This window comes from Petromyzon marinus, chromosome 78 (genome assembly GCF_048934315.1).
Source record: "Petromyzon marinus isolate PM22_M1 ecotype Great Lakes invasive population chromosome 78, UKy_Petmar_22M1.pri1.0, whole genome shotgun sequence".
Taxonomy (NCBI): Eukaryota; Metazoa; Chordata; class Hyperoartia; order Petromyzontiformes; family Petromyzontidae; genus Petromyzon; species Petromyzon marinus.
The window spans coordinates 3215397-3240979 of record NC_133744.1 but is presented as its reverse complement, the minus strand read 5'-3'; the positions used below and the strand labels follow the sequence as shown (position 1 = coordinate 3240979).

Here is a 25583-nt window from a genome sequence, read left to right as displayed (position 1 = left end):
CAGGCTGTAGCTCGTCCAGGTAGAGTGATCGTGACAGTGACTGACTAAGTGACTAAGTGACTGACTAAGTGACTGACTAAGTGACTGACTAAGTGACTACCTTCTCAGGTGTAGGCCAGGCAGGCTGTAGCTCATCCAGGTAGAGTGATCGTGACAGTGACTAACTAAGTGACTGACTAAGTGACTGACTAAGTGACCTTCTCAGGTGTAGGCCAGGCAGGCTGTAGCTCGTCCAGGTAGAGTGATCGTGACAGTGACTGACTAAGTGACTAACTAAGTGACTGACTAAGTGACTAAGTGACTACCTTCTCAGGTGTAGGCCAGGCAGGCTGTAGCTCGTTCAGGTAGAGTGATCGTGACAGTGACTGACTAAGTGACTAAGTGACTAACTAGTGACTAAGTGACTGACTAAGTGACTAAGTGACTAACTGACTGACTAAGTGACTGACTAAGTGACTGACTAAGTGACTAACTAAGTGACTAAGTGACTACCTTCTCAGGTGTAGGCCAGGCAGGCTGTAGCTCGTCCAGGTAGAGTGATCGTGACAGTGACTGACTAAGTGACTAAGTGACTAACTAAGTGACTGACTAAGTGACTAAGTGACTGACTAAGTGACTAACTAAGTGACTAACTAAGTGACTAACTAAGTGACTGACTAAGTGACTACTAAGTGACTACTAAGTGACTAAGTGACTACCTTCTCAGGGGTAGGCCAGGCAGGCTGTAGCTCGTCCAGGTAGAGTGATCGTGACAGTGACTGACTAAGTGACTAAGTGACTAACTAAGTGACTGACTAAGTGACTAAGTGACTGACTAAGTGACTAACTAAGTGACTGACTAAGTGACTACCTTCTCAGGGGTAGGCCAGGCAGGCTGTAGCTCGTCCAGGTAGAGTGAACGTGACAGTGACTGACTAAGTGACTAAGTGACTGACTAAGTGACTGACTAAGTGACTGACTAAGTGACTACCTTCTCAGGTGTAGGCCAGGCAGGCTGTAGCTCGTCCAGGTAGAGTGATCGTGACAGGACCCAGCCCAGCCCCGGCATCGACTCCACGCGGTAAAGCAGTGACGAATCCTGGGATGTGTGTTCATAGCCCTGGCAACAACAACAACAACAACATCATCAACAACAACAACATCATCAACAACAACATCAACAACAACATCAACAACAACATCAACAACAACATCAACAACAACAATCATCAACAACATCAACAACAACAATCATCAACAACATCAACAACATCAACATCATCAACAACATCAACAACATCAACATCATCAACAACAACATCAACAACATCAACAACAACCACCATCAACAACAACATCAACAACATCAACGACATCAACAACAACCACCATCAACAACATCAACAACAACATCATCAACAACATCAACAACAACATCAACAACATCAACAACAACATCATCAACAACATCAACAACAACATCATCAACATCAACAACATCATCAACAACAACAACATCAACATCAACAACATCAACAACAACATCAACAACAACATCAACAACAACATCAACAACAACATCATCAACAACAACACAACAACAACAACATCAACAAAACAACAACATCAACAACAACATCAACAACAACAACATCAACAACAACAACATCAACAACAACATCATCATCAATATCAACAACAACAACAACATCAACATCAACAACAACATCAACAAAACAACATCATCAACAACATCAACAACAACATCAACAACAACAACATCAACAACAACAACAACACAAACAACAACAACAACATCAACAACATCAACAACAACATCAACAACAACAACACCAACAACAACATCGACAACATCAACAACATCAACATCAACAACAACAACATCAACAACAACATCAACAACAACAACATCAACAACAACATCAACAACATCAACAACAACATCAACATCAACAACATCAACATCAACAACAACATCAACAAAACAACATCAACAACAACAACAACAACATCAACATCAACATCAACAACATCAACAACAACATCAACAACATCAACAACAACAACATCAACAAAACAACAACAACATCAACAACATCAACAACAACATCAACAACATCAACAACATGATCACCACGTGTCTCTCACCACGTGATGAGAGACACGTGGTGAGAGACACGTGGTGAAAGAGAGACACGTGGTGAGAGAGACACGTGGTGAGAGACACGTGGTGAGAGAGACACGTGGTGAGAGACACGTGGTGAGAGACACGTGGAGAGAGACACGTGGAGAGAGACACGTGGTGAGAGAGACACGTGGTGAGAGACACGTGGTGAGAGAGACACGTGGTGAGAGAGACACGTGGTGAGAGAGAGACACGTGGGGAGAGAGACACGTGGTGAGAGACACGTGGTGAGAGACACGTGGTGAGAGACACGTGGTGAGAGACACGTGGTGAGAGACACGTGGTGAGAGACACGTGGTGAGAGACACGTGGGGAGAGAGACGTGGTGAGAGAGAGACACGTGGTGAGAGACACGTGGTGAGAGAGAGACACGTGGTGAGAGACACGTGGTGAGAGAGAGACACGTGGTGAGAGAGAGACACGTGGTGAGAGACACGTGGAGAGAGACACGTGGTGAGAGAGACGTGGTGAGAGACACGTGGAGAGAGAGACACGTGGTGAGAGAGACACGTGGTGAGAGACACGTGGTGAGAGAGAGACACGTGGTGAGAGACACGTGGTGAGAGAGACACGTGGTGAGAGACACGTGGTGAGAGACACGTGGTGAGAGACACGTGGTGAGAGGCACGTGGTAAGAGAGACACGTGGTGAGAGACACGTGGTGAGAGAGACACGTGGTGAGAGACACGTGGTGAGAGACACGTGGTGAGAGACACGTGGTGAGAGACACGTGGTGAGAGGCACGTGGTGAGAGACACGTGGTGAGAGACACGTGGTGAGAGACACGTGGTGAGAGACACGTGGTGAGAGAGACACGTGGTGAGAGACACGTGGTGAGAGACACGTGGTGAGAGACACGTGGTGAGAGACACGTGGTGAGAGACACGTGGTGAGAGAGACACGTGGAGAGAGACACGTGGAGAGAGACACGTGGTGAGAGAGAGACACGTGGTGAGAGAGACACGTGGAGAGAGACACGTGGAGAGAGACACGTGGTGAGAGAGACACGTGGAGAGAGACACGGGGAGAGAGAGACACGTGGAGAGAGACACGTGGTGAGAGACACGTGGTGAGAGACACGTGGTGAGACACGTGGTGAGAGAGACACGTGGAGAGAGACACGTGGTGTGAGAGACACGTGGTGAGAGACACGTGGTGAGAGACACGTGGTGAGAGACACATGGTGAGAGACACGTGGTGAGAGACACGTGGTGAGAGACACGTGGTGAGAGACACGTGGTGAGACACGTGGTGAGAGAGACACGTGGAGAGAGACACGTGGTGAGAGAGAGACACGTGGTGAGAGACACGTGGTGTGAGAGACACGTGGTGAGAGAGACACGTGGAGAGAGACACGTGGTGAGAGACACGTGGTGAGAGACACGTGGGGAGAGACACGTGGTGAGAGACACGTGGTGAGAGACACGTGGTGAGAGACACGTGGGGAGAGACACGTGGTGAGAGAGACACGTGGGGAGAGACACGTGGTGAGAGACACGTGGTGAGAGACACGTGGTGAGAGACACGTGGTGAGAGACACGTGGTGAGAGAGACACATGGGGAGAGAGACACGTGGGGAGAGAGACGTGGTGAGAGACACGTGGTGAGAGACACGTGGTGAGAGAGACACGTGGTGAGAGAGACACGTGGTGAGAGAGACACGTGGAGAGAGACACGTGGTGAGAGACACGTGGTGAGAGACACGTGGTGAGAGACACGTGGTGAGAGACACGTGGGGAGAGACACGTGGTGAGAGAGACACGTGGTGAGAGACACGTGGTGAGAGACACGTGGTGAGAGAGACACGTGGTGAGAGACACGTGGTGAGAGAGACACGTGGAGAGAGAGACACGTGGTGAGAGACACGTGGTGAGAGAGACACGTGGAGAGAGACACGTGGTGAGAGACACGTGGTGAGAGAGACACGTGGTGAGAGACACGTGGTGAGAGAGACACGTGGAGAGAGACACGTGGTGAGAGACACGTGGTGAGAGACACGTGGTGAGAGACACGTGGTGAGAGACACGTGGTGAGAGACACGTGGTGAGAGACACGTGGTGAGAGACACGTGGTGAGAGACACGTGGTGAGAGACACGTGGGGAGAGACACGTGGTGAGAGAGACACGTGGTGAGAGACACGTGGAGAGAGAGACACATGGTGAGAGACACGTGGTGAGAGACACGTGGTGAGATAGAGACACGTGGAGAGAGAGACACGTGGGGAGAGACACGTGGTGAGAGACACGTGGTGAGAGACACATGGTGAGAGAGACACGTGGTGAGAGAGAGACACGTGGTGAGAGACACGTGGTGAGAGACACGTGGTGAGAGAGAGACACGTGGTGAGAGACACGTGGTGAGAGACACGTGGTGAGAGAGAGACACGTGGAGAGAGACACGTGGTGAGAGAGAGACACGTGGTGAGAGAGACGTGGTGAGAGAGACGTGGTGAGAGAGAGACACGTGGTGAGAGAGACGTGGAGAGAGACACGTGGTGAGAGAGACGTGGAGAGAGACACGTGGAGAGAGACACGTGGTGAGAGAGAGACACGTGGTGAGAGAGACGTGGTGAGAGACACGTGGAGAGAGACACGTGGTGAGAGAGAGACACGTGGTGAGAGAGACACGTGGTGAGAGAGACACGTGGTGAGAGAGACACGTGGTGAGAGACACGTGGTGAGAGAGACGTGGTGAGAGAGAGACACGTGGTGAGAGAGAGACACGTGGTGAGAGACACGTGGTGAGAGAGACACGTGGTGAGAGAGACACGTGGTGAGAGACACGTGGTGAGAGAGACACGTGGTGAGAGACACGTGGTGAGAGAGACGTGGTGAGAGAGAGACACGTGGTGAGAGAGAGACACGTGGTGAGAGACACGTGGTGAGAGAGACACGTGGTGAGAGAGACACGTGGTGAGAGACACGTGGAGAGAGAGACACGTGGTGAGAGACACGTGGTGAGAGACACGTGGTGAGAGACACGTGGTGAGAGACACGTGGTGAGAGAGACACGTGGTGAGAGAGACACATGGTGAGAGAGACGTGGTGAGAGAGAGACGTGGTGAGAGAGACACGTGGTGAGAGAGAGACGTGGTGAGAGACACGTGGTGAGAGAGAGACACGTGGTGAGAGACACGTGGAGAGAGACACGTCCACTCAGAGACACGTGGTGAGAGAGACGTGGAAAGAGACACGTGGAGAGAGACACGTGGTGAGAGAGAGACACGTGGTGAGAGAGACGTGGTGAGAGACACGTGGAGAGAGACACGTGGTGAGAGAGAGACACGTGGTGAGAGAGACACGTGGTGAGAGAGACACGTGGTGAGAGAGACACGTGGTGAGAGACACGTGGTGAGAGAGACGTGGTGAGAGAGAGACACGTGGTGAGAGAGAGACACGTGGTGAGAGACACGTGGTGAGAGAGACACGTGGTGAGAGAGACACGTGGTGAGAGACACGTGGTGAGAGAGACACGTGGTGAGAGACACGTGGTGAGAGAGACGTGGTGAGAGAGAGACACGTGGTGAGAGAGAGACACGTGGTGAGAGACACGTGGTGAGAGAGACACGTGGTGAGAGAGACACGTGGTGAGAGACACGTGGAGAGAGAGACACGTGGTGAGAGACACGTGGTGAGAGACACGTGGTGAGAGACACGTGGTGAGAGACACGTGGTGAGAGAGACACGTGGTGAGAGAGACACATGGTGAGAGAGACGTGGTGAGAGAGAGACGTGGTGAGAGAGACACGTGGTGAGAGAGAGACGTGGTGAGAGACACGTGGTGAGAGAGAGACACGTGGTGAGAGACACGTGGAGAGAGACACGTCCACTCAGAGACACGTGGTGAGAGAGACACGTGGTGAGAGGGACGTGGTGAGAGGGACGTGGTGAGAGAGACACGTGGTGAGAGACACGTGGTGAGAGAGAGACACGTGGAGAGAGACACGTGGTGAGAGACACGTGGTGAGAGAGAGACACGTGGTGAGAGACACGTGGTGAGAGAGAGACACGTGGTGAGAGACACGTGTCTCTCTCACCACGTGTCTCTCACCACGTGTCTCTCACCACGTGTCTCTCACCACGTGTCTCTCACCACGTGTCTCTCTCCACGTGTCTCTGAGTGGACGTGAATAGTCACTGGTACCTGGTCGTTCCAGGCGGAGATGCAGTAAATGCTGGGGTCTTCATCCAGAAGATGGACAGTCTGGCTGATGAAGCTGCAGACACAGACACACAGACACACACACAGTCATACATAGACACACACACACAGACACACACACACAGACACACACACAGACACACACACACACACACAGACACACACACAGTCATACATAGACACACACACAGATACACACAGACACACACAAACAGACACACACACAGTCATACATAGACACACACACAGACACACACACACAGACACACACAGACACACACAGTCATACATAGACACACAGACACACAGACACACACACACAGACACACACAGACACAGACACACAGACACACACAGTCATACATAGACACACAGACACACACACACACAGACACACACAGTCATACATAGACACACACAGACACACACAGACACACACAGTCATACATAGACACACACACACACAGACACACACACACAGTCATACACACACACAGACACATAGACACACACACACACAGACACACACAGACACACACAGACACACACAGTCATACATAGACACACACACACAGACACACACAGACACACACACAGTCATACATAGACATACACAGACACACAGACACACACAGACACACACACAGACACACACAGTCATACATAGAAACACACACACACAGACACACACACACAGTCATACACACACACAGACACATAGACACACACACACACAGACACACACAGACACACACAGTCATACATAGACACACACACACAGTCATACACACACACAGACACATAGACACACACACACACAGACACACACAGACACACACACAAAGACACACACACACAGTACACACACACACAGACACACACACAAACACAGACACACACAGACACACACACAGAGACACACACACACATAGACACAGACACACAGTACACACACACACAGACAGACACACACACAAAGACACACACACACACAGACACACACACACATACACACACACACAGACACACACAGACACACACACAGACACACACACAGACACACAGATAGACAGACAGACAGACACACACACATACAGACAGACAGACAGACACACAAACACAGACAGACAGACAGACAGACACACAAACACAGACAGACAGACAGGCGGTGTCTCTCCGTGTGTCTAAATGGTTTGTCTACCTGAAGAAGTCCACAGAAATGTCCAAATCCTCCTCCAACACGATCACATACGGAGTATCCTGCATGGGAGAGACACAGAGACACACACAGAGACACACACAGAGACACACAGAGACACAGAGAGACAGAGAGACACAGAGAGAGACACACAGAGACACAGAGAGAGACACACAGAGACACAGAGACAAACAGAGACACAGACAGAGAGACACAGAGACACACAGAGAGAGACACACAGAGACACAGAGAGAGACACACAGAGACACAGAGACAAACAGAGACACAGACAGAGAGACACAGAGACACACAGTGACATAGAGAGAGACACACAGAGAGACACAGAGAGAGACACACAGAGACACAGAGAGAGACACACAGAGACACAGAGAGAGACACACAGAGACACAGAGAGAGACACACAGAGACACAGAGAGAGACACAGAGACACAGAGAGACACAGAGACACAGAGACACAGACAGAGAGACACAAAGACACACAGAGAGACACAGAGACACAGAGAGAGACACACAGAGACACAGAGAGAGACACACAGAGACACACAGAGAGACACACAGAGACATACAGAGAGACACAGAGAGAGACACACAGAGCGACACAGAGAGAGAGAGACACAGAGACAGAGACACACACAGAGAGAGACACACAGAGAGACACAGAGACATAGAGAGAGACACACAGAGACACACAGAGAGAGAGACACAGAGACACAGAGAGAGACACACACAGAGAGAGACACACAGAGACACAGAGAGACACACAGAGACACAGAGAGACACACAGAGACACACAGAGAGACACACAGAGACACAGAGAGAGACACACAGAGACACAGACAGAGACACAGAGACACAGACAGAGACACACAGAGACACAGAGAGACACAGAGAGAGACACACAGAGACACACAGAGACGCAGACAGAGAGACACACAGAGACACAGAGACACAGAGAGAGACACAGAGAGAGAGACACAGAGAGACACAGACAGAGAGACACAGACAGAGAGACACAGAGAGACACAGAGAGAGACACACAGAGACACACAGAGACACAGAGAGACACAGAGAGAGAGACACAGAGACACAGAGAGATAGACACAGAGAGAGACACACAGAGACACACAGAGCCACAAAGAGACACACACAGAGAGACACAGACAGAGAGACAGAGAGAGACACAGAGACACAGAGACAGAGAGACACAGAGAGAGAGACAGAGTGGGTGAGAGATTATGCCTGGTGTGTCTGTGTCTGTGTGTGTCTGTGTAGGTGTGTGTCTGTGTCTGTGTATGTGTGTGTGTCTTTGTGTATGTGTGTGTGTCTGTGTGTGTGTGTAGGTGTGTGTAGGTGTGTGTAGGTGTGTGTCTGTGTATGTGTGTGTGTGTCTGTGTGTGTGTGTGTCTGTGTGTATGTGTGTGTGTGTCTGTGTGTGTGTGTAGGTGTGTGTGTGTGTGTAGGTGTGTGTGTGTAGGTGTGTGTGTGTGTGTAGGTGTGTAGGTGTGTGTGTAGGTGTGTGTCTGTGTGTAGGGGTGTAGGTGTGTGTGTGTGTATGTGTCTGTGTCTGTGTGTGTGTCTGTGTGTGTGTCTGTGTGTGTGTCTGTGTGTTGTGTCTGTGTGTGTGTCTGTGTGTGTGTCTGTGTGTGTGTCTGCGTCTCTGTGTGTGTACTGTGTGTGTGTCTGTGTGTGTGTGTCTGTGTGTGTGTGTGTCTGTGTGTGTGTCTGTGTGTGTGTGTGTGTCTGTGTGTGTGTGTGTCTGTGTGTGTGTGTCTGTGTGTGTGTGTGTCTGTGTGTGTCTGTGTGTGTGTCTATGTGTGCCTGTGTGTGTGTCTGTGTGTGTGTGTCTGTGTCTATGTGTGCCTGTGTGTGTGTCTGTGTGTGTCTGTGTGTGTCTGTGTGTGTGTGTCACTGTGTGTTGTGTCTGTGTGTTGCACTCACAGGGAATAGGTTGAATGTAGCAGTCAAGCTCGCTTTGTAGTGCTGTTAGACACACACAGACACAGACACACACAGGCACACACACACAGTCACACACACACAGTCACACACACACACAGTCACACGCACAGTCACACACACACAGACACACACACAGTCAAACACACAGTCACACACACACACAGACACAGTCACACATACACACAGTCACACACAGGCGCAGACACACACGTAAGTAGCTGGTACAACACTCACCTACTCACTCGCCCAATCACCTACTTCCTCACTCACTCACCTACTCACTCACCTACCCACTCACCTAACCATTCACCTACACACGCACCCACTCACGCAACAACTCACTCACCTACTCACCTACTCACTCACTCACCTACCCACTCGCTCACTCACCTACTCACTCACCTACTCACCCACTCACCTACTCACTCACCTACTCACCGACTCACTCACCTACTCACTCACCTACACACTCACCTACCCACTCACCTACCCACTCAACTACTCACTCACCCACTCACTCACCTACTCACTCACCTACTCAATCACCTACTCACTCACCCACCCACTCACCCACTCACTCACACACTCACTCACCTAATCAATCACCTACACACTCACCTACACACTCACCTACCCACTCATCTACGCACTCACCTACTCACCTACTCACTCACCTACCCACTCACCTACTCACCTATCCACTCACTCACTCACTTACCCACTCACCTACTTACTCACTCACTCACCTACTCACCCACTCACTCACCTACCCACTCACTTACCCACTCACCTACTCACCTACCCACTCACCTACCCACTCACCTACCTACTCACCTACCGACTCACCTACTCACTCACCTACCCACTCACTCACTCACCTACTCACCTATCTACTCACCTACCCACTCACTCACTCACTCACCTACTCACCTACCTACTCACCTATCCACTCAGCTACTCACCTACTCACATACCTACTCACTCACCTACTCACCTACCTACTCACTCACCTACTCACTCACTTACTCACCTACCCACTCACCTACTCACTCACTCACCTACTCACACACTCACTTACCCACTCACCTACCCACTCACCTACTCACCTACCCACTCACTCACTCACCTACCCAGTCACCTACTCAATCACTCACCTACCCACTCACTCACCTACTCACCTACCTACTCACTCACCTACTCACTCACTTACTCACCTACCCACTCACCTACTCACTCACCTACCCACTCACCTACCCACTCACCCACTCACCTACCAACTCACCTACCCACCCACTCACCTACCCACTCACCTATTCCACTTCACCTACCCACTCAACTACCCACTCACCTACCACTCACCTACCCACTCACCCACTCAACTACCCACTCACCTACCCACTCACCTACCCACTCACCCACTCACCTACCCACTCACCTACCCACTCACCCACTCACCTACCCACTCACCTACCCACCCACTCACCCACCCACTCACCTACCCACTCACCTACCCACTCACCCACTCACCCACCCACCCACTCACTCACTCACCTCCTCGCCTACACACTCACCCACTCACCTACCCATTCACCTACCCACTCACCTACCTACTCACCCACCCACTCACCTACCCACTCACCTACCCACTCACCCACTCACCTACCCACTCACCCACCCACTCACCTACCCACTCACCCACCCACTCACCCACTCACCTACCAACTCACCCACCCACTCACTCACCTACCCACTCACCCACTCACCTACCCACTCACCCACCCACTCACCCACTCACCTACCAACTCACCCACCCACTCACTCACCTACCCACTCACCCACTCACCTACCCACTCACCCACCCACTCACCCACTCACCTACCAACTCACCCACCCACTCACTCACCTACCCACTCACCTACCCACTCACCTACCCACTCACCCACTCACCCACCCACCCACTCACTCACTCACCTCCTCGCCTACACACTCACCCACTCACCTACCCATTCACCTACCCACTCACCTACCTACTCACCTACCCACCCACCCACCCACTCACCTACCCACTCACCTACCCACTCACCCACTCACCTACCCACTCACCCACCCACTCACCCACTCACCTACCCACTCACCCACCCACTCACCCACTCACCTACCAACTCACCCACCCACTCACTCACCTACCCACTCACCCACTCACCTACCCACTCACCCACCCACTCACCCACTCACCTACCAACTCACCCACCCACTCACTCACCTACCCACTCACCCACTCACCTACCCACTCACCTACCCACTCACCTACCTGGGATATGCGTGCGTTCTTGATCCCCACCGGCTGATGCTGAACTCCTCTCAGATCGAAGAGTCTCACAACATCCATTGGCTCCTAGTGGGGGGAGAGAGGCATTGGTGGGTGGGTGGGTGGGTGAGTGGGTGGGTGGGTGAGTGAGTGGGTGGGTGAGTGGTGGGTGAGTGGGTGGGTGGGTGAGTGGGTGAGTGGGTGGTTGAGTGAGTGGGTGGGTGAGTGGGTGGGTGAGTGGGTGGGTGAGTGGGTGAGTGGGTGGGTGGGTGGGTGAGTGGGTGAGTGGGTAGGTGGGTGAGTGAGTGAGTGAGTAGGTGAGTGAGTGAGTAGGTGAGTGAGTAGGTGAGTGGGTGAGTGAGTGAGTGAGTAGGTGAGTGAGTAGGTGAGTGCGTGAGTGAGTAGGTGAGTGAGTGAGTGAGTGGGTGAGTGAGTGGGTGGGTGGGTGAGTGAGTGGTGAGTGAGTGAGTGGGTGAGTGAGTGGGTGAGTGAGTAGGTGAGTGAGTAGGTGAGTGAGTGAGTGGGGGAGTGAGTGAGTAGGTGAGTGGGTGAGTGGGTGAGTGAGTGGGTAAGTGAGTAGGTGAGTGAGTAGGTGAGTGAGTGAGTAGGTCAGTGAGTAGGTGAGTGAGTAGGTGAGTGAGTGAGTGAGTAGGTGAGTGAGTGAGTAGGTGAGTGAGTAGGTGAAGAATAGGTGAGTGAGTGAGTAGGTGAGTGAGTAGGTGAGTGAGCAGGTGAGTGAGTAGGTGAGTAGTTGAGTGAGTAGGTGAGTAGGTGAGTGAGTAGGTGGGTGTGTAGGTGAGTAGGTGAGTGAGTAGGTGAGCGTGTAGGTGAGTAGGTGAGTAGGTGAGTGAGTAGGTGAGTGAGTAGGTGAGTGAGTAGGTGACTAGGTGAGTGAGTGAGTGAGTAGGTGAGTGAGTAGGTGAGTGAGTAGGTGAGTGAGTGAGTGAGTAGGTGAGCGATTAGGTGAGTAGGTGATTGAGTAGGTGAGTGAGTGAGGAGGTGAGTGAGTGAGTAGGTGAGTGAGTAGGTGAGTGAGTAGGTGATTAGTTGAGTGAGTAGGTGAGTGAGTAGGTGAATGAGTAGGTGAGTAGGTGAGTGATTAGGTGAGTGTGTAGGTGAGTAGGTGAGTGAGTAGGTGAGTAGGTGAGTGAGTGAGTGAGTAGGTGAGTGAGTAGGTGAGTGAGTGAGTGAGTGAGTCGGTGAGTGAGTAGGTGAGTAGGTGAGTGAGTAGGTGAGTGAGTGAGTGAGTAGGTGAGTGAGTAGGTGAGTAGGTGAGTGAGTAGGTGAGTGAGTAGGTGAGTAGGTGAGTGAGTAGGTGAGAGAGTAGGTGAGTGAGTAGGTGAGTGAGTAGGTGAGTGGATAGGTGAGTGTATAGGTGAGTGAGTAGGTGAGTGAGTGAGTGAGTAGGTGAGTGAGTGGTGAGTGAGTGAGTGAGTAGGTGAGTGAGTGAGTGGGTGAGTGAGTAGGTGAGCGAGTAGGTGAGTGAGTAGGTGAGTGAGTGAGTGAGTAGGTGAGTAGGTGAGTAGGTGAGTGAGTAGGTGAGTGAGTGAGTAGGTGAGTGAGTGGTGAGTGAGTGAGTGAGTAGGTGAGTTAGTAGGTGAGTGAGTGAGTAGGTGAGCGAGTAGGTAAGTGAGTAGGTGGTTGAGTGAGTAGGTGAGTAGGTGAGTGGATAGGTGAGTGGATAGGTGAGTGAGTAGGTGAGTGAGTGAGTAGGTGAGTGAGTGAGTAGGTGAGTGAGTGAGTGAGTAGGTGAGTGAGTAGGTGAGTGAGTAGGTGAGTGAGTTGGTGAGTAGGTGAGTAGGTGAGTAGGTGAGTGAGTAGGTGAGTGAGTAGGTGAGTGAGTGAGTAGGTGAGCGAGTAGGTGAGTGAGTAGGTCAGTGAGTAGGTGAGTGGATAGGTGAGTGCATAGGTGAGTGAGTAGGTGAGTGAGTGACTAGGTGAGTGAGTGGTGAGTGAGTGAGTAGGTGAGTGAGTGAGTAGGTGAGTGAGTAGGTGAGCGAGTACGTGAGTGAGTAGGTGAGTGAGTGAGTGAGTAGGTGAGTAGGTGAGTAGGTGAGTGAGTAGGTGAGAGAGTGAGTAGGTGAGTAGGTGAGTGAGTGGTGAGTGAGTGAGTGAGTAGGTGAGTGAGTAGGTGAGTGAGTGAGTAGGTGAGCGAGTAGGTGAGTGAGTAGGTGGTTGAGTGAGTAGGTGAGTGGATAGGTGAGTGGATAGGTGAGTGAATAGGTGAGTGAGTGAGTAGGTGAGTGAGTGGGTAGGTGAGTGAGTGAGTAGGTGAGTGAGTAGGTGAGTGAGTAGGTGAGTGAGTTGGTGAGTAGGTGAGTGAGTAGGTGAGTGAGTAGGTGAGTGAGTGAGTAGGTGAGTGTGTAGGTGAGTGAGTAGGTGAGTGAGTAGGTGAGTGGGTGAGGTGAGTGAGTGAGTGAGTAGGTGAGTGAGTACGTGAGTGAGTAGGTGAGTGTGTAGGTGAGTGAGTAGGTGAGTGAGTAGGTGAGTGGGTGAGTAGGTGAGTGAGTGAGTAGGTGAGCGAGTGAGTGGGTAGGTGAGTGAGTGAGTAGGTGAGTAGGTGAGTGAGTAGGTGAGTGAGTAGGTGAGTGAGTTGGTGAGTAGGTGAGTGAGTGAGTAGGTGAGTGAGTAGGTGAGTGAGTGAGTGAGTAGGTGAGTCAGTAGGTGAGTAGGTGAGTGCTTAGGTGAGTGAGTAGGTGAGTGAGTGAGTAGGTGAGTGAGTAGTTGAGTGAGTAGGTGAGTGAGTGAGTAGGTGAGTGAGTAGGTGAGTGAGTAGGTGAGTGAGTGAGTAGGTGAGTGAGTAGGTGAGTGAGTGAGTAGGTGAGTGAGTAGGTGAGTAGGTGAGTGAGTAGGTGAGTAGGTAAGTGAGTGAGTAGGTGAGTGAGTAGGTGAGTAGGTGAGTAGGTGAGTGAGTAGGTGAGTGAGTAGGTGAGTAGGTGAGTGAGTGAGTAGGTGAGTAGGTGAGTGTGTAGGTGAGTGAGTAGGTGAGTGAGTAGGTGAGTAGGTGAGTGAGTATTTGAGTGAGTAGGTGAGTGAGTGAGTAGGTGAGTGAGTAGGTGAGTGAGTGAGTAGGTGAGTGAGTAGGTGAGTGAGTAGGTGAGTAGGTGAGTGAGTAGGTGAGTGAGTAGGTGAGTGAGTAGGTGAGTAGGTGAGTGAGTAGGTGAGTAGGTGAGTGAGTAGGTGAGTAGGTGAGTAGGTGAGTGTGTAGGTGAGTAGGTGAGTGAGTAGGTGAGTGAGTAGGTGAGTGAGTAGTTGAGTGAGTTGGTGAGTAGGTGAGTGAGTAGGTGAGTGAGTAGGTGAGTGTGTAGGTGAGTGAGTAGGTGAGTGAGTAGGTGAGTGAGTAGGTGAGTAGGTGAGTGAGTAGGTGAGTGGGTGAGTTAGTAAGTGAGTGAGTAGGTGAGTAGGTGAGTGAGTAGGTGAGTGAGTAGGTGAGTGAGTAGGGGAGTAGGTGAGTGAGTAGGTGAGTGAGTGAGTGAGTAGGTGAGTGAGTAGGTGAGTAGGTGAGTGTGTGAGTAGGTGAGTAGGTGAGTGAGTAGGTGAGTGAGTGAGTGAGTAGGTGAGTGAGTAGTTGAGTGAGTGAGTAGGTGAGTAGGTGAGTGAGTAGGTGAGTGAGTGAGTAGGTGAGTGAGTAGGTGAGTAGATGAGTAGGTGAGTAGGTGAGTGAGTAGGTGAGTAGGTGAGTGAGTAGGTGAGTAGGTGAGTGAGTAGGTGAGTGAGTGAGTAGGTGAGTGAGTAGGTGAGTGAGTAGGTGAGTAGGTGAGTGAGTAGGTGAGTAGGTGAGTAGGTGAGTGAGTAGGTGAGTAGGTGAGTAAGTAGGTGAGTGAGTAAGTGAGTGAGTAGGTGAGTGAGTAGGTGAGTGAGTAGGTGAGTGAGTGAGTGAATACTTACATCATAGTATCCGTCTATGAAGACGGTGATGAGGGATGGGTTTACTCCACTGGCAGATAGCAGAGAACGTAGCATCCTGCAGTACAGTACACAGACAGTAGTACAGTACACAGACAGTAGTACAGTACACAGACAGTAATACAGTACACAGGGTGACAGTACACAGGGTGACAGTACACAGACAGTAGTACAGTACACAGGGTGACAGTACACAAGGTGACAGTACACAGACAGTAGTACAGTACACAGGGTGACAGTACACAAGGTTACAGTACACAGATAGTAGTACAGTACACAGGGTGACAGTACACAGACAGTAGTACAGTACACAGGGTGACACTACACAGACAGTAGTACAGTACACAGACAGTAGTACAGTACACAGGCAGTAGTACAGTACACAGACAGTAGTACAGTACACAAGGTGACAGTACACAGACAGTAGTACAGTACACAAGGTGACAGTACACAGACAGTAGTACAGTACACAGGGTGACAGTACACAAGGTGACAGTACACAGACAGTAGTACAGTACACAGGGTGACAGTACACAGACAGTAGTACAGTACACAGGGTGACAGTACACAGAAAGTAGTACAGTGCACAGACAGTAGTACAGTACACAGGGTGACAGTACACAGACAGTAGTACAGTACACAAGGTGACAGTACACAGGGTGACAGTACACAAGGTGACAGTACACAGACAGTAGTACAGTACACAAGGTGACAGTACACAGACAGTAGTACAGTACACAAGGTGACAGTACACAAGGTGACAGTACACAGACAGTAGTACAGTACACAGGGGGACAGTACACAAGGTGACAGTACACAGACAGTAGTACAGTACACAAGGTGACAGTACACAAGGTGACAGTACACAGACAGTAGTACAGTACACAGGGTGACAGTACACAGACAGTAGTACAGTACACAGGGTGACAGTACACAAGGTGACAGTACACAGACAGTAGTACAGTACACAGGGTGACAGTACACAGACAGTAGTACAGTACACAGGGTGACAGTACACAGACAGTAGTACAGTACACAAGGTGACAGTACACAAGGTGACAGTACACAGACAGTAGTACAGTACACAGGGTGACAGTACACAGACAGTAGTACAGTACACAAGGTGACAGTACACAAGGTGACAGTACACAGACAGTAGTACAGTACACAAGGTGACAGTACACAAGGTGACAGTACACAGGGTGACAGTACACAAGGTGACAGTACACAGACAGTAGTACAGTACACAGGGTGACAGTACACAGACAGTAGTACAGTACACAAGGTGACAGTACACAAGGTGACAGTACACAGACAGTAGTACAGTACACAGGGTGACAGTACACAAGGTGACAGTACACAGACAGTAGTACAGTACACAGGGTGACAGTACACAGACAGTAGTACAGTACACAAGGTGACAGTACACAAGGTGACAGTACACAGACAGTAGTACAGTACACAAGGTGACAGTACACAGGGTGACAGTACACAAGGTGACAGTACACAGACAGTAGTACAGTACACAAGGTGACAGTACACAAGGTGACAGTACACAGACAGTAGTACAGTACACAAGGTGACAGTACACAAGGTGACAGTACACAGGGTGACAGTACACAAGGTGACAGTACACAGACAGTAGTACAGTACACAGGGTGACAGTACACAGACAGTAGTACAGTACACAAGGTGACAGTACACAAGGTGACAGTACACAGACAGTAGTACAGTACACAGGGTGACAGTACACAAGGTGACAGTACACAGACAGTAGTACAGTACACAGGGTGACAGTACACAGACAGTAGTACAGTACACAAGGTGACAGTACACAAGGTGACAGTACACAGACAGTAGTACAGTACACAGACAGTAGTACAGTACACAGGGTGACAGTACACAAGGTGACAGTACACAGACAGTAGTACAGTACACAAGGTGACAGTACACAAGGTGACAGTACACAGACAGTAGTACAGTACACAAGGTGACAGTACACAAGGTGACAGTACACAGACAGTAGTACAGTACACAAGGTGACAGTACACAGACAGTAGTACAGTACACAAGGTGACAGTATACAGGGTGACAGTACACAGGGTGACAGTACACAGACAGTAGTACAGTACACAGGGTGACAGTACACAGACAGTAGTACAGTACACAAGGTGACAGTACACAAGGTGACAGTACACAGACAGTAGTACAGTACACAAGGTGACAGTACACAAGGTGACAGTACACAGACAGTAGTACAGTACACAAGGTGACAGTACACAGACAGTAGTACAGTACACAAGGTGACAGTACACAGGGTGACAGTACACAGGGTGACAGTACACAGACAGTAGTACAGTACACAAGGTGACAGTACACAAGGTGACAGTACACAGACAGTAGTACAGTACACAAGGTGACAGTACACAAGGTGACAGTACACAGACAGTAGTACAGTACACAAGGTGACAGTACACAAGGTGACAGTACACAGACAGTAGTACAGTACACAAGGTGACAGTACACAAGGTGACAGTACACAGACAGTAGTACAGTACACAAGGTGACAGTACACAAGGTGACAGTACACAGACAGTAGTACAGTACACAGACAGTAGTACAGTACACAAGGTGACAGTACACAGGGTGACAGTACACAGACAGTAGTACAGTACACAGACAGTAGTACAGTACACAAGGTGACAGTACACAGGGTGACAGTACACAGACAGTAGTACAGTACACAGACAGTAGTACAGTACACAAGGTGACAGTACACAGGGTGACAGTACACAGACAGTAGTACAGTACACAGACAGTAGTACATTACACAAGGTTACAGTACACAGACAGTAGTACAGTACACAGGGTGACAGTACACAGACAGTAGTACAGTACACAGGGTGACAGTACACAGACAGTAGTACAGTACACAAGGTGACAGTACACAGGGTGACAGTACACAGGGTGACAGTACACAGACAGTAGTACAGTACACAAGGTGACAGTACACAGACAGTAGTACAGTACACAGGGTGACAGTACACAGACAGTAGTACAGTACACAAGGTGACAGTACACAAGGTGACAGTACACAGACAGTAGTACAGTACACAGGGTGACAGTACACAGACAGTAGTACAGTACACAAGGTGACAGTACACAGGGTGACAGTACACAGGGTGACAGTACACAAGGTGACAGTACACAGACAGTAGTACAGTACACAGGGTGACAGTACACAGACAGTAGTACAGTACACAGACAGTAGTACAGTACACAAGGTGACAGTACACAAGGTGACAGTACACAGGGTGACAGTACACAGGGTGGTTGTTGTGGTTGTAGTTGTTGTTGTTGTGGTTGTGGTAGTTGTTGTGGTAGTTGTTGTGATAGTTGTTGTTGTGGTAGTTGTGGTAGTTGTGGTAGTTGTTGTTGTGGTTGTTGTTGTGGTTGTTGTTGTGGTAGTTGTTGTGGTAGTTGTTGTGGTGGTTGTTGTGGTTCTGGTAGTTGTTGTGGTTGTGGTATTTGTGGTAGTTGTGGTGGTTGTGGTAGTTGTGGTAGTTGTTGTTGTGGTAGCTGTGGTGGTTGTTGTGGTTGTTGTTGTTGTTGTTGTGGTTGTTGTGGTAGTTGTGGTAGTTGTTGTTGTTGTTGTGGTAGTTGTGGTTGTTGTTGTGGTAGTTGTTGTAGTAGTAGTCACCTGTAGAGGTAGTGAGGTTGTAGTAGTGGTAGTAGTGATAGTAGTTGTGCTAGTTGTTGTGCTAGTTGTTGTGATAGTAGTAGTTGTAGTAGTGGTTGTGATAGTTGTTGTTGTAGTAGTAGTTGTGATAGTTGTTGTTGTAGTAGTAGTTGTGATAGTTGTTGTAGTAGTAGTTGTGATAGTTGTTGTTGTAGTAGTAGTTGTGATAGTTGTTGTAGTAGTAATTGTGATAGTTGTTGTTGTGCTAGTTGTTGTAGTAGTCACCTGTAGAGGTAGTGTGGTAGTGGTTGTTGTGGTAGTTGTTGTGATAGTTGTTGTTGTTGTTGTAGTAGTTGTGATAGTTGTTGTTGTGATAGTTGTTGTTGTGATAGTTGTTGTTGTGATAGTAGTTGTAGTCACCTGTAGAGGTAGTGTGGTAGTGGTTGTTGTGATAGTTGTTGTAGTAGTGCTAGTTGTTGTTGTAGTAGTCACCTGTAGAGGTAGTGAGGGCGGTTGCTGTGATAGTTGTTGTGGTTGTGATAGTTGTTAGTTGTTGTGCTAGTTGTTGTTGTGCTAGTTGTTGTGGTTGTAGTAGTTGTGCTAGTTGTTGTAGTAGTCACCTGTAGAGGTAGTATGGTAGTAGTTGTTGTGCTAGTTGTAGTAGTAGTGGTTGTTGTAGTTGTGCTAGTTGTAGTTGTTGTGGTTGTGGTGGTAGTGGTTGTGGTAGTAGTTGTTGTCACCTGTAGAGGTAGTGAGGGCAGTTGCTGTGATAGTTGTTGTGCTAGTTGTTGTGATAGTTGTTGTTGTAGTAGTGCTAGTTGTTGTAGTCACCTGCAGAGGTAGTGTGCTAGTAGTAGTTGTGCTAGTTGTAGTAGTAGTGGTAGTGCTAGTTGTTGTGCTAGTTGTAGTAGTTGTGCTAGTTGTTGTTGTGCTAGTTGTTGTAGTCACCTGTAGAGGTAGTGTGGTTGTAGTAGTGGTAGTAGTTGTGATAGTTGTTGTTGTAGTAGTGGTAGTGCTAGTTGTTGTTGTGCTAGTTGTGATAGTTGTTGTGATAGTTGTTGTGATAGTTGTTGTGATAGTTGTTGTAGTAGTTGTTGTAGTTGTGCTAGTTATTGTAGTAGTCACCTGTAGAGGTAGTGAGGTTGTAGTAGTAGTGATAGTAGTTGTGCTAGTTGTTGTGATAGTTGTTGAGATAGTTGTAGTAGTAGTAGTTGTTGTAGTAGTAGTGCTAGTTGTTGTAGTAGTCACCTGTAGAGGTAGTGAGGTTGTAGTAGTGTTAGTAGTGACAGTAGTGGTTGTTGTAGTTGTGCTAGTAGTAGTAGTAGTGGTTGTTGTGCTAGTTGTGCTAGTTATGCTAGTTGTTGTGCTAGTTGTTGTGCTAGTTGTTGTAGTCACCTGTAGAGGTAGTGAGGACGGTTGCTGTTGTGATAGTTGTTGTGCTAGTTGTAGTAGTAGTTGTTGTGATAGTAGTAGTTGTAGTAGTAGTTGTGATAGTTGTTGTTGTAGTAGTAGTTGTGATAGTTGTTGTAGTAGTTGTTGTGATAGTAGTAGTTGTAGTAGTGGTTGTGATAGTTGTTGTTGTAGTAGTAGTTGTGATAGTTGTTGTTGTAGTAGTAGTTGTGATAGTTGTTGTTGTAGTAGTTGTGATAGTTGTTGTTGTGCTAGTTGTTGTAGTAGTCACCTGTAGAGGTAGTGTGGTAGTGGTTGTTGTGGTAGTTGTTGTGATAGTTGTTGTTGTTGTAGTAGTTGTTGTGATAGTAGTAGTTGTAGTAGTGGTTGTGATAGTTGTTGTTGTAGTAGTAGTTGTGATAGTTGTTGTAGTAGTAGTTGTGATAGTTGTTGTTGTGCTAGTTGTTGTAGTAGTCACCTGTAGAGGTAGTGTGGTAGTGGTTGTTGTGGTAGTTGTTGTGATAGTTGTTGTTGTTGTAGTAGTTGTGATAGTTGTTGTTGTGATAGTTGTTGTTGTGATAGTTGTTGTTGTGATAGTAGTTGTAGTCACCTGTAGAGGTAGTGTGGTAGTGGTTGTTGTGGTAGTTGTTGTGATAGTTGTTGTTGTTGTAGTAGTTGTTGTGATAGTAGTAGTTGTAGTAGTGGTTGTGATAGTTGTTGTTGTAGTAGTAGTTGTGATAGTTGTTGTTGTAGTAGTAGTTGTGATAGTTGTTGTAGTAGTAGTTGTGATAGTTGTTGTTGTGCTAGTTGTTGTAGTAGTCACCTGTAGAGGTAGTGTGGTTGTAGTAGTGGTAGTAGTGATAGTAGTTGTGCTAGTTGTTGTGATAGTTGTTGAGATAGTTGTAGTAGTAGTAGTTGTTGTAGTAGTAGTGCTAGTTGTTGTAGTAGTCACCTGTAGAGGTAGTGAGGTTGTAGTAGTGTTAGTAGTGACAGTAGTGGTTGTTGTAGTTGTGCTAGTAGTAGTAGTAGTGGTTGTTGTGATAGTTGTGCTAGTTGTAGTTGTTGTGCTAGTTGTAGTAGTCACCTGTAGAGGTAGTGAGTGCGGTTGCTGTTGTTGTTGTGCTAGTTGTTGTGCTAGTTGTTGTTATAGTAGTGGTTGTAGTAGTTGTGCTAGTTGTTGTTGTAGTAGTCACCTGTAGAGGTAGTGAGGACGGTTGCTGTTGTGATAGTTGTTGTGCTAGTTGTTGTAGTAGTGGTTGTTGTGCTAGTTGTAGTAGTAGTGGTTGTTGTTGTTGTGCTAGTTGTAGTAGTGGTAGTGCTAGTTGTTGTGCTAGTTGTGCTAGTAGTTGTAGTTGGTGTGATAGTTGTTGTGCTAGTTGTTGTAGTGGTTGTTGTAGTTGTGGTAGTGCTAGTTGTTGTGCTAGTTGTTGTGCTAGTTGTTGTTGTTGTAGTAGTTACCTGTAGAGGTAGTGAGGGCGGTTGCTGTGATAGTAGTTGTGATAGTTGTTGTAGTTGTTGTGATAGTAGTAGTGCTAGTTGTTGTAGTGGTAGTGCTAGTTGTTGTTGTTGTAGTAGTCACCTGTAGAGGTAGTGAGGGCGGTTGCTGTGATAGTTGTTGTTGTAGTTGTTGTGATAGTTGTTGTTGTAGTAGTGCTAGTTGTTGTTGTAGTCACCTGTAGAGGTAGTGAGGACGGTTGCTGTTGTTGTTGTGCTAGTTGTTGTGCTAGTTGTTGTTATAGTAGTGGTTGTTGTAGTTGTGCTAGTTGTTGTTGTAGTAGTCACCTGTAGAGGTAGTGAGGGCGGTTGCTGTGATAGTTGTTGTGGTTGTAGTTGTAGTTGTGATAGTTGTTGTGCTAGTTGTGCTAGTTGTGCTAGTAGTAGTTGTGCTAGTAGTAGTAGTCACCTGTAGAGGTAGTGAGGGCGGTTGCTGTGATAGTTGTTGTTGTAGTTGTAGTAGTTGTTGTTGTGCTAGTTGTTGTTGTGATAGTAGTTGTGCTAGTTGCTGTGATAGTTGTTGTGATAGTTGTTGTGCTAGTTGTGCTAGTTATGCTAGTTGTTGTGCTAGTTGTTGTAGTCACCTGTAGAGGTAGTGAGGACGGTTGCTGTTGTGATAGTTGTTGTGCTAGTTGTTGTAGTAGTGGTTGTTGTGCTCGTTGTAGTAGTAGTGGTTGTTGTTGTTGTGCTAGTTGTAGTAGTGGTAGTGCTAGTTGTTGTGCTAGTTGTGCTAGTAGTTGTAGTTGGTGTGATAGTTGTTGTGCTAGTTGTTGTAGTGGTTGTTGTAGTTGTGGTAGTGCTAGTTGTTGTGCTAGTTGTTGTGCTAGTTGTTGTTGTAGTAGTAGTTACCTGTAGAGGTAGTGAGGGCGGTTGCTGTGATAGTAGTTGTAGTGCTAGTAGTTGTAGTTGTTGTGATAGTAGTAGTGCTAGTTGTAGTAGTGGTAGTGCTAGTTGTTGTTATTGTAGTAGTTACCTGTAGAGGTAGTGAGGACGGTTGCTGTGATAGTAGTTGTAGTGCTAGTAGTTGTAGTTGTTGTGATAGTAGTAGTGCTAGTTGTTGTAGTGGTAGTGCTAGTTGTTGTTGTTGTAGTAGTCACCTGTAGAGGTAGTGAGGGCGGTTGCTGTGATAGTTGTTGTGATAGTTGTTGTGATAGTTGTTGTGATAGTTGTTGTGATAGTTGTTGTGCTAGTAGTTGTAGTAGTTGTGGTAGTTGTTGTAGTAGTGCTAGTTGTTGTGCTAGTAGTTGTTGTAGTAGTAGTCACCTGTAGAGGTAGTGAGGGCGGTTGCTGTGATAGTAGTTGTAGTGCTAGTAGTTGTAGTTGTTGTGATAGTTGTTGTGCTAGTAGTTGTAGTAGTTGTGGTAGTTGTTGTAGTAGTGCTAGTTGTTGTGCTAGTTGTTGTTGTTGTAGTAGTCACCTGTAGAGGTAGTGAGGGCGGTTGCTGTGATAGTTGTTGTGATAGTTGTTGTGATAGTTGTTGTGCTAGTAGTTGTAGTAGTTGTGGTAGTTGTTGTAGTAGTGCTAGTTGTTGTGCTAGTAGTTGTTGTTGTTGTAGTTACCTGTAGAGGTAGTGAGGGCGGTTGCTGTGATAGTTGTTGTGATAGTTGTTGTGATAGTTGTTGTGATAGTAGTTGTGATAGTTGTTGTGATAGTAGTTGTGATAGTTGTTGTGCTAGTTGTTGTAGTAGTGGTTGTTGTGCTCGTTGTAGTAGTAGTGGTTGTTGTTGTTGTGCTAGTTGTAGTAGTGCTAGTTGTTGTGCTAGTTGTTGTTGTTGTTGTAGTCACCTGTAGAGGTAGTGAGGGCGGTTGCTGTGATAGTTGTTGTGATAGTTGTTGTGCTAGTAGTTGTAGTAGTTGTGGTAGTTGTTGTAGTAGTGCTAGTTGTTGTGCTAGTAGTTGTTGTAGTAGTAGTTACCTGTAGAGGTAGTGAGGGCGGTTGCTGTGATAGTTGTTGTGATAGTTGTTGTGATAGTTGTTGTGCTAGTAGTTGTAGTAGTTGTGGTAGTTGTTGTAGTAGTGCTAGTTGTTGTGCTAGTTGTTGTTGTTGTTGTAGTTACCTGTAGAGGTAGTGAGGGCGGTTGCTGTGATAGTTGTTGTGATAGTTGTTGTGATAATTGTTGTGCTAGTAGTTGTAGTAGTTGTGGTAGTTGTTGTAGTAGTGCTAGTTGTTGTGCTAGTAGTTGTTGTAGTAGTAGTCACCTGTAGAGGTAGTGAGGGCGGTTGCTGTGATAGTTGTTGTGATAGTTGTTGTGATAGTTGTTGTGCTAGTAGTTGTAGTAGTTGTGGTAGTTGTTGTAGTAGTGCTAGTTGTTGTGCTAGTTGTTGTTGTTGTTGTAGTCACCTGTAGAGGTAGTGAGGGCGGTTGCTGTGATAGTAGTTGTAGTGCTAGTAGTTGTAGTAGTTGTGATAGTAGTAGTGCTAGTTGTTGTAGTGGTAGTGCTAGTTGTTGTTGTTGTAGTAGTCACCTGTAGAGGTAGTGAGGGCGGTTGCTGTGATAGTTGTTGTGATAGTTGTTGTGATAGTTGTTGTGCTAGTAGTTGTAGTAGTTGTTGTAGTTGTGGTAGTGCTAGTTGTTGTGCTAGTAGTTGTTGTAGTAGTAGTCACCTGTAGAGGTAGTGAGGACGGTTGCTGTGATAGTTGTTGTGATAGTTGTTGTGATAGTTGTTGTGCTAGTAGTTGTAGTAGTTGTGGTAGTTGTTGTAGTAGTGCTAGTTGTTGTGCTAGTTGTTGTTGTAGTAGTAGTCACCTGTAGAGGTAGTGAGGACGGTTGCTGTGATAGTTGTTGTGATAGTTGTTGTGATAGTTGTTGTGCTAGTAGTTGTAGTAGTTGTGGTAGTTGTTGTAGTAGTGCTAGTTGTTGTGCTAGTAGTTGTTGTAGTAGTAGTCACCTGTAGAGGTAGTGAGGGCGGTTGCTGTGATAGTTGTTGTTGTTGTGATAGTTGTTGTGATAGTTGTTGTGATAGTTGTTGTGCTAGTAGTTGTAGTAGTAGTGCTAGTTGTAGTAGTGCTAGTTGTTGTGCTAGTAGTTGTTGTAGTAGTAGTTACCTGTAGAGGTAGTGAGGGTGGTTGCTGTGATAGTTGTTGTGATAGTTGTTGTGCTAGTAGTTGTAGTAGTTGTGGTAGTTGTTGTAGTAGTGCTAGTAGTTGTGCTAGTAGTTGTTGTTGTTGTAGTTACCTGTAGAGGTAGTGAGGGCGGTTGCTGTGATAGTTGTTGTTGTAGTTGTTGTGATAGTTGTTGTGATAGTTGTTGTGATAGTTGTTGTGCTAGTAGTTGTAGTAGTT

The 25583-nt window shown here is 47.8% G+C and overlaps 1 protein-coding gene across 2 annotated transcripts in view; it reads right to left on the bottom strand.

Annotated features, from left to right (window-relative positions):
• LOC116937156 (protein O-linked-mannose beta-1,2-N-acetylglucosaminyltransferase 1-like) overlaps nt 1-25583 on the bottom strand; it is a 119038-nt gene that overhangs the window by 50631 nt on the left and 42824 nt on the right. For both annotated transcript variants that reach the window (XM_076056844.1, XM_076056843.1), the window contains 6 exons: nt 15722-15797; nt 11837-11920; nt 9505-9546; nt 7549-7607; nt 6330-6402; nt 971-1099 (listed from right to left, as the gene is read on the bottom strand). In XM_076056844.1, coding sequence (XP_075912959.1) covers nt 971-1099; nt 6330-6402; nt 7549-7607; nt 9505-9546; nt 11837-11920; nt 15722-15797 — 463 coding nt within the window. The remainder of the gene's footprint in view (nt 1-970; nt 1100-6329; nt 6403-7548; nt 7608-9504; nt 9547-11836; nt 11921-15721; nt 15798-25583) is intronic.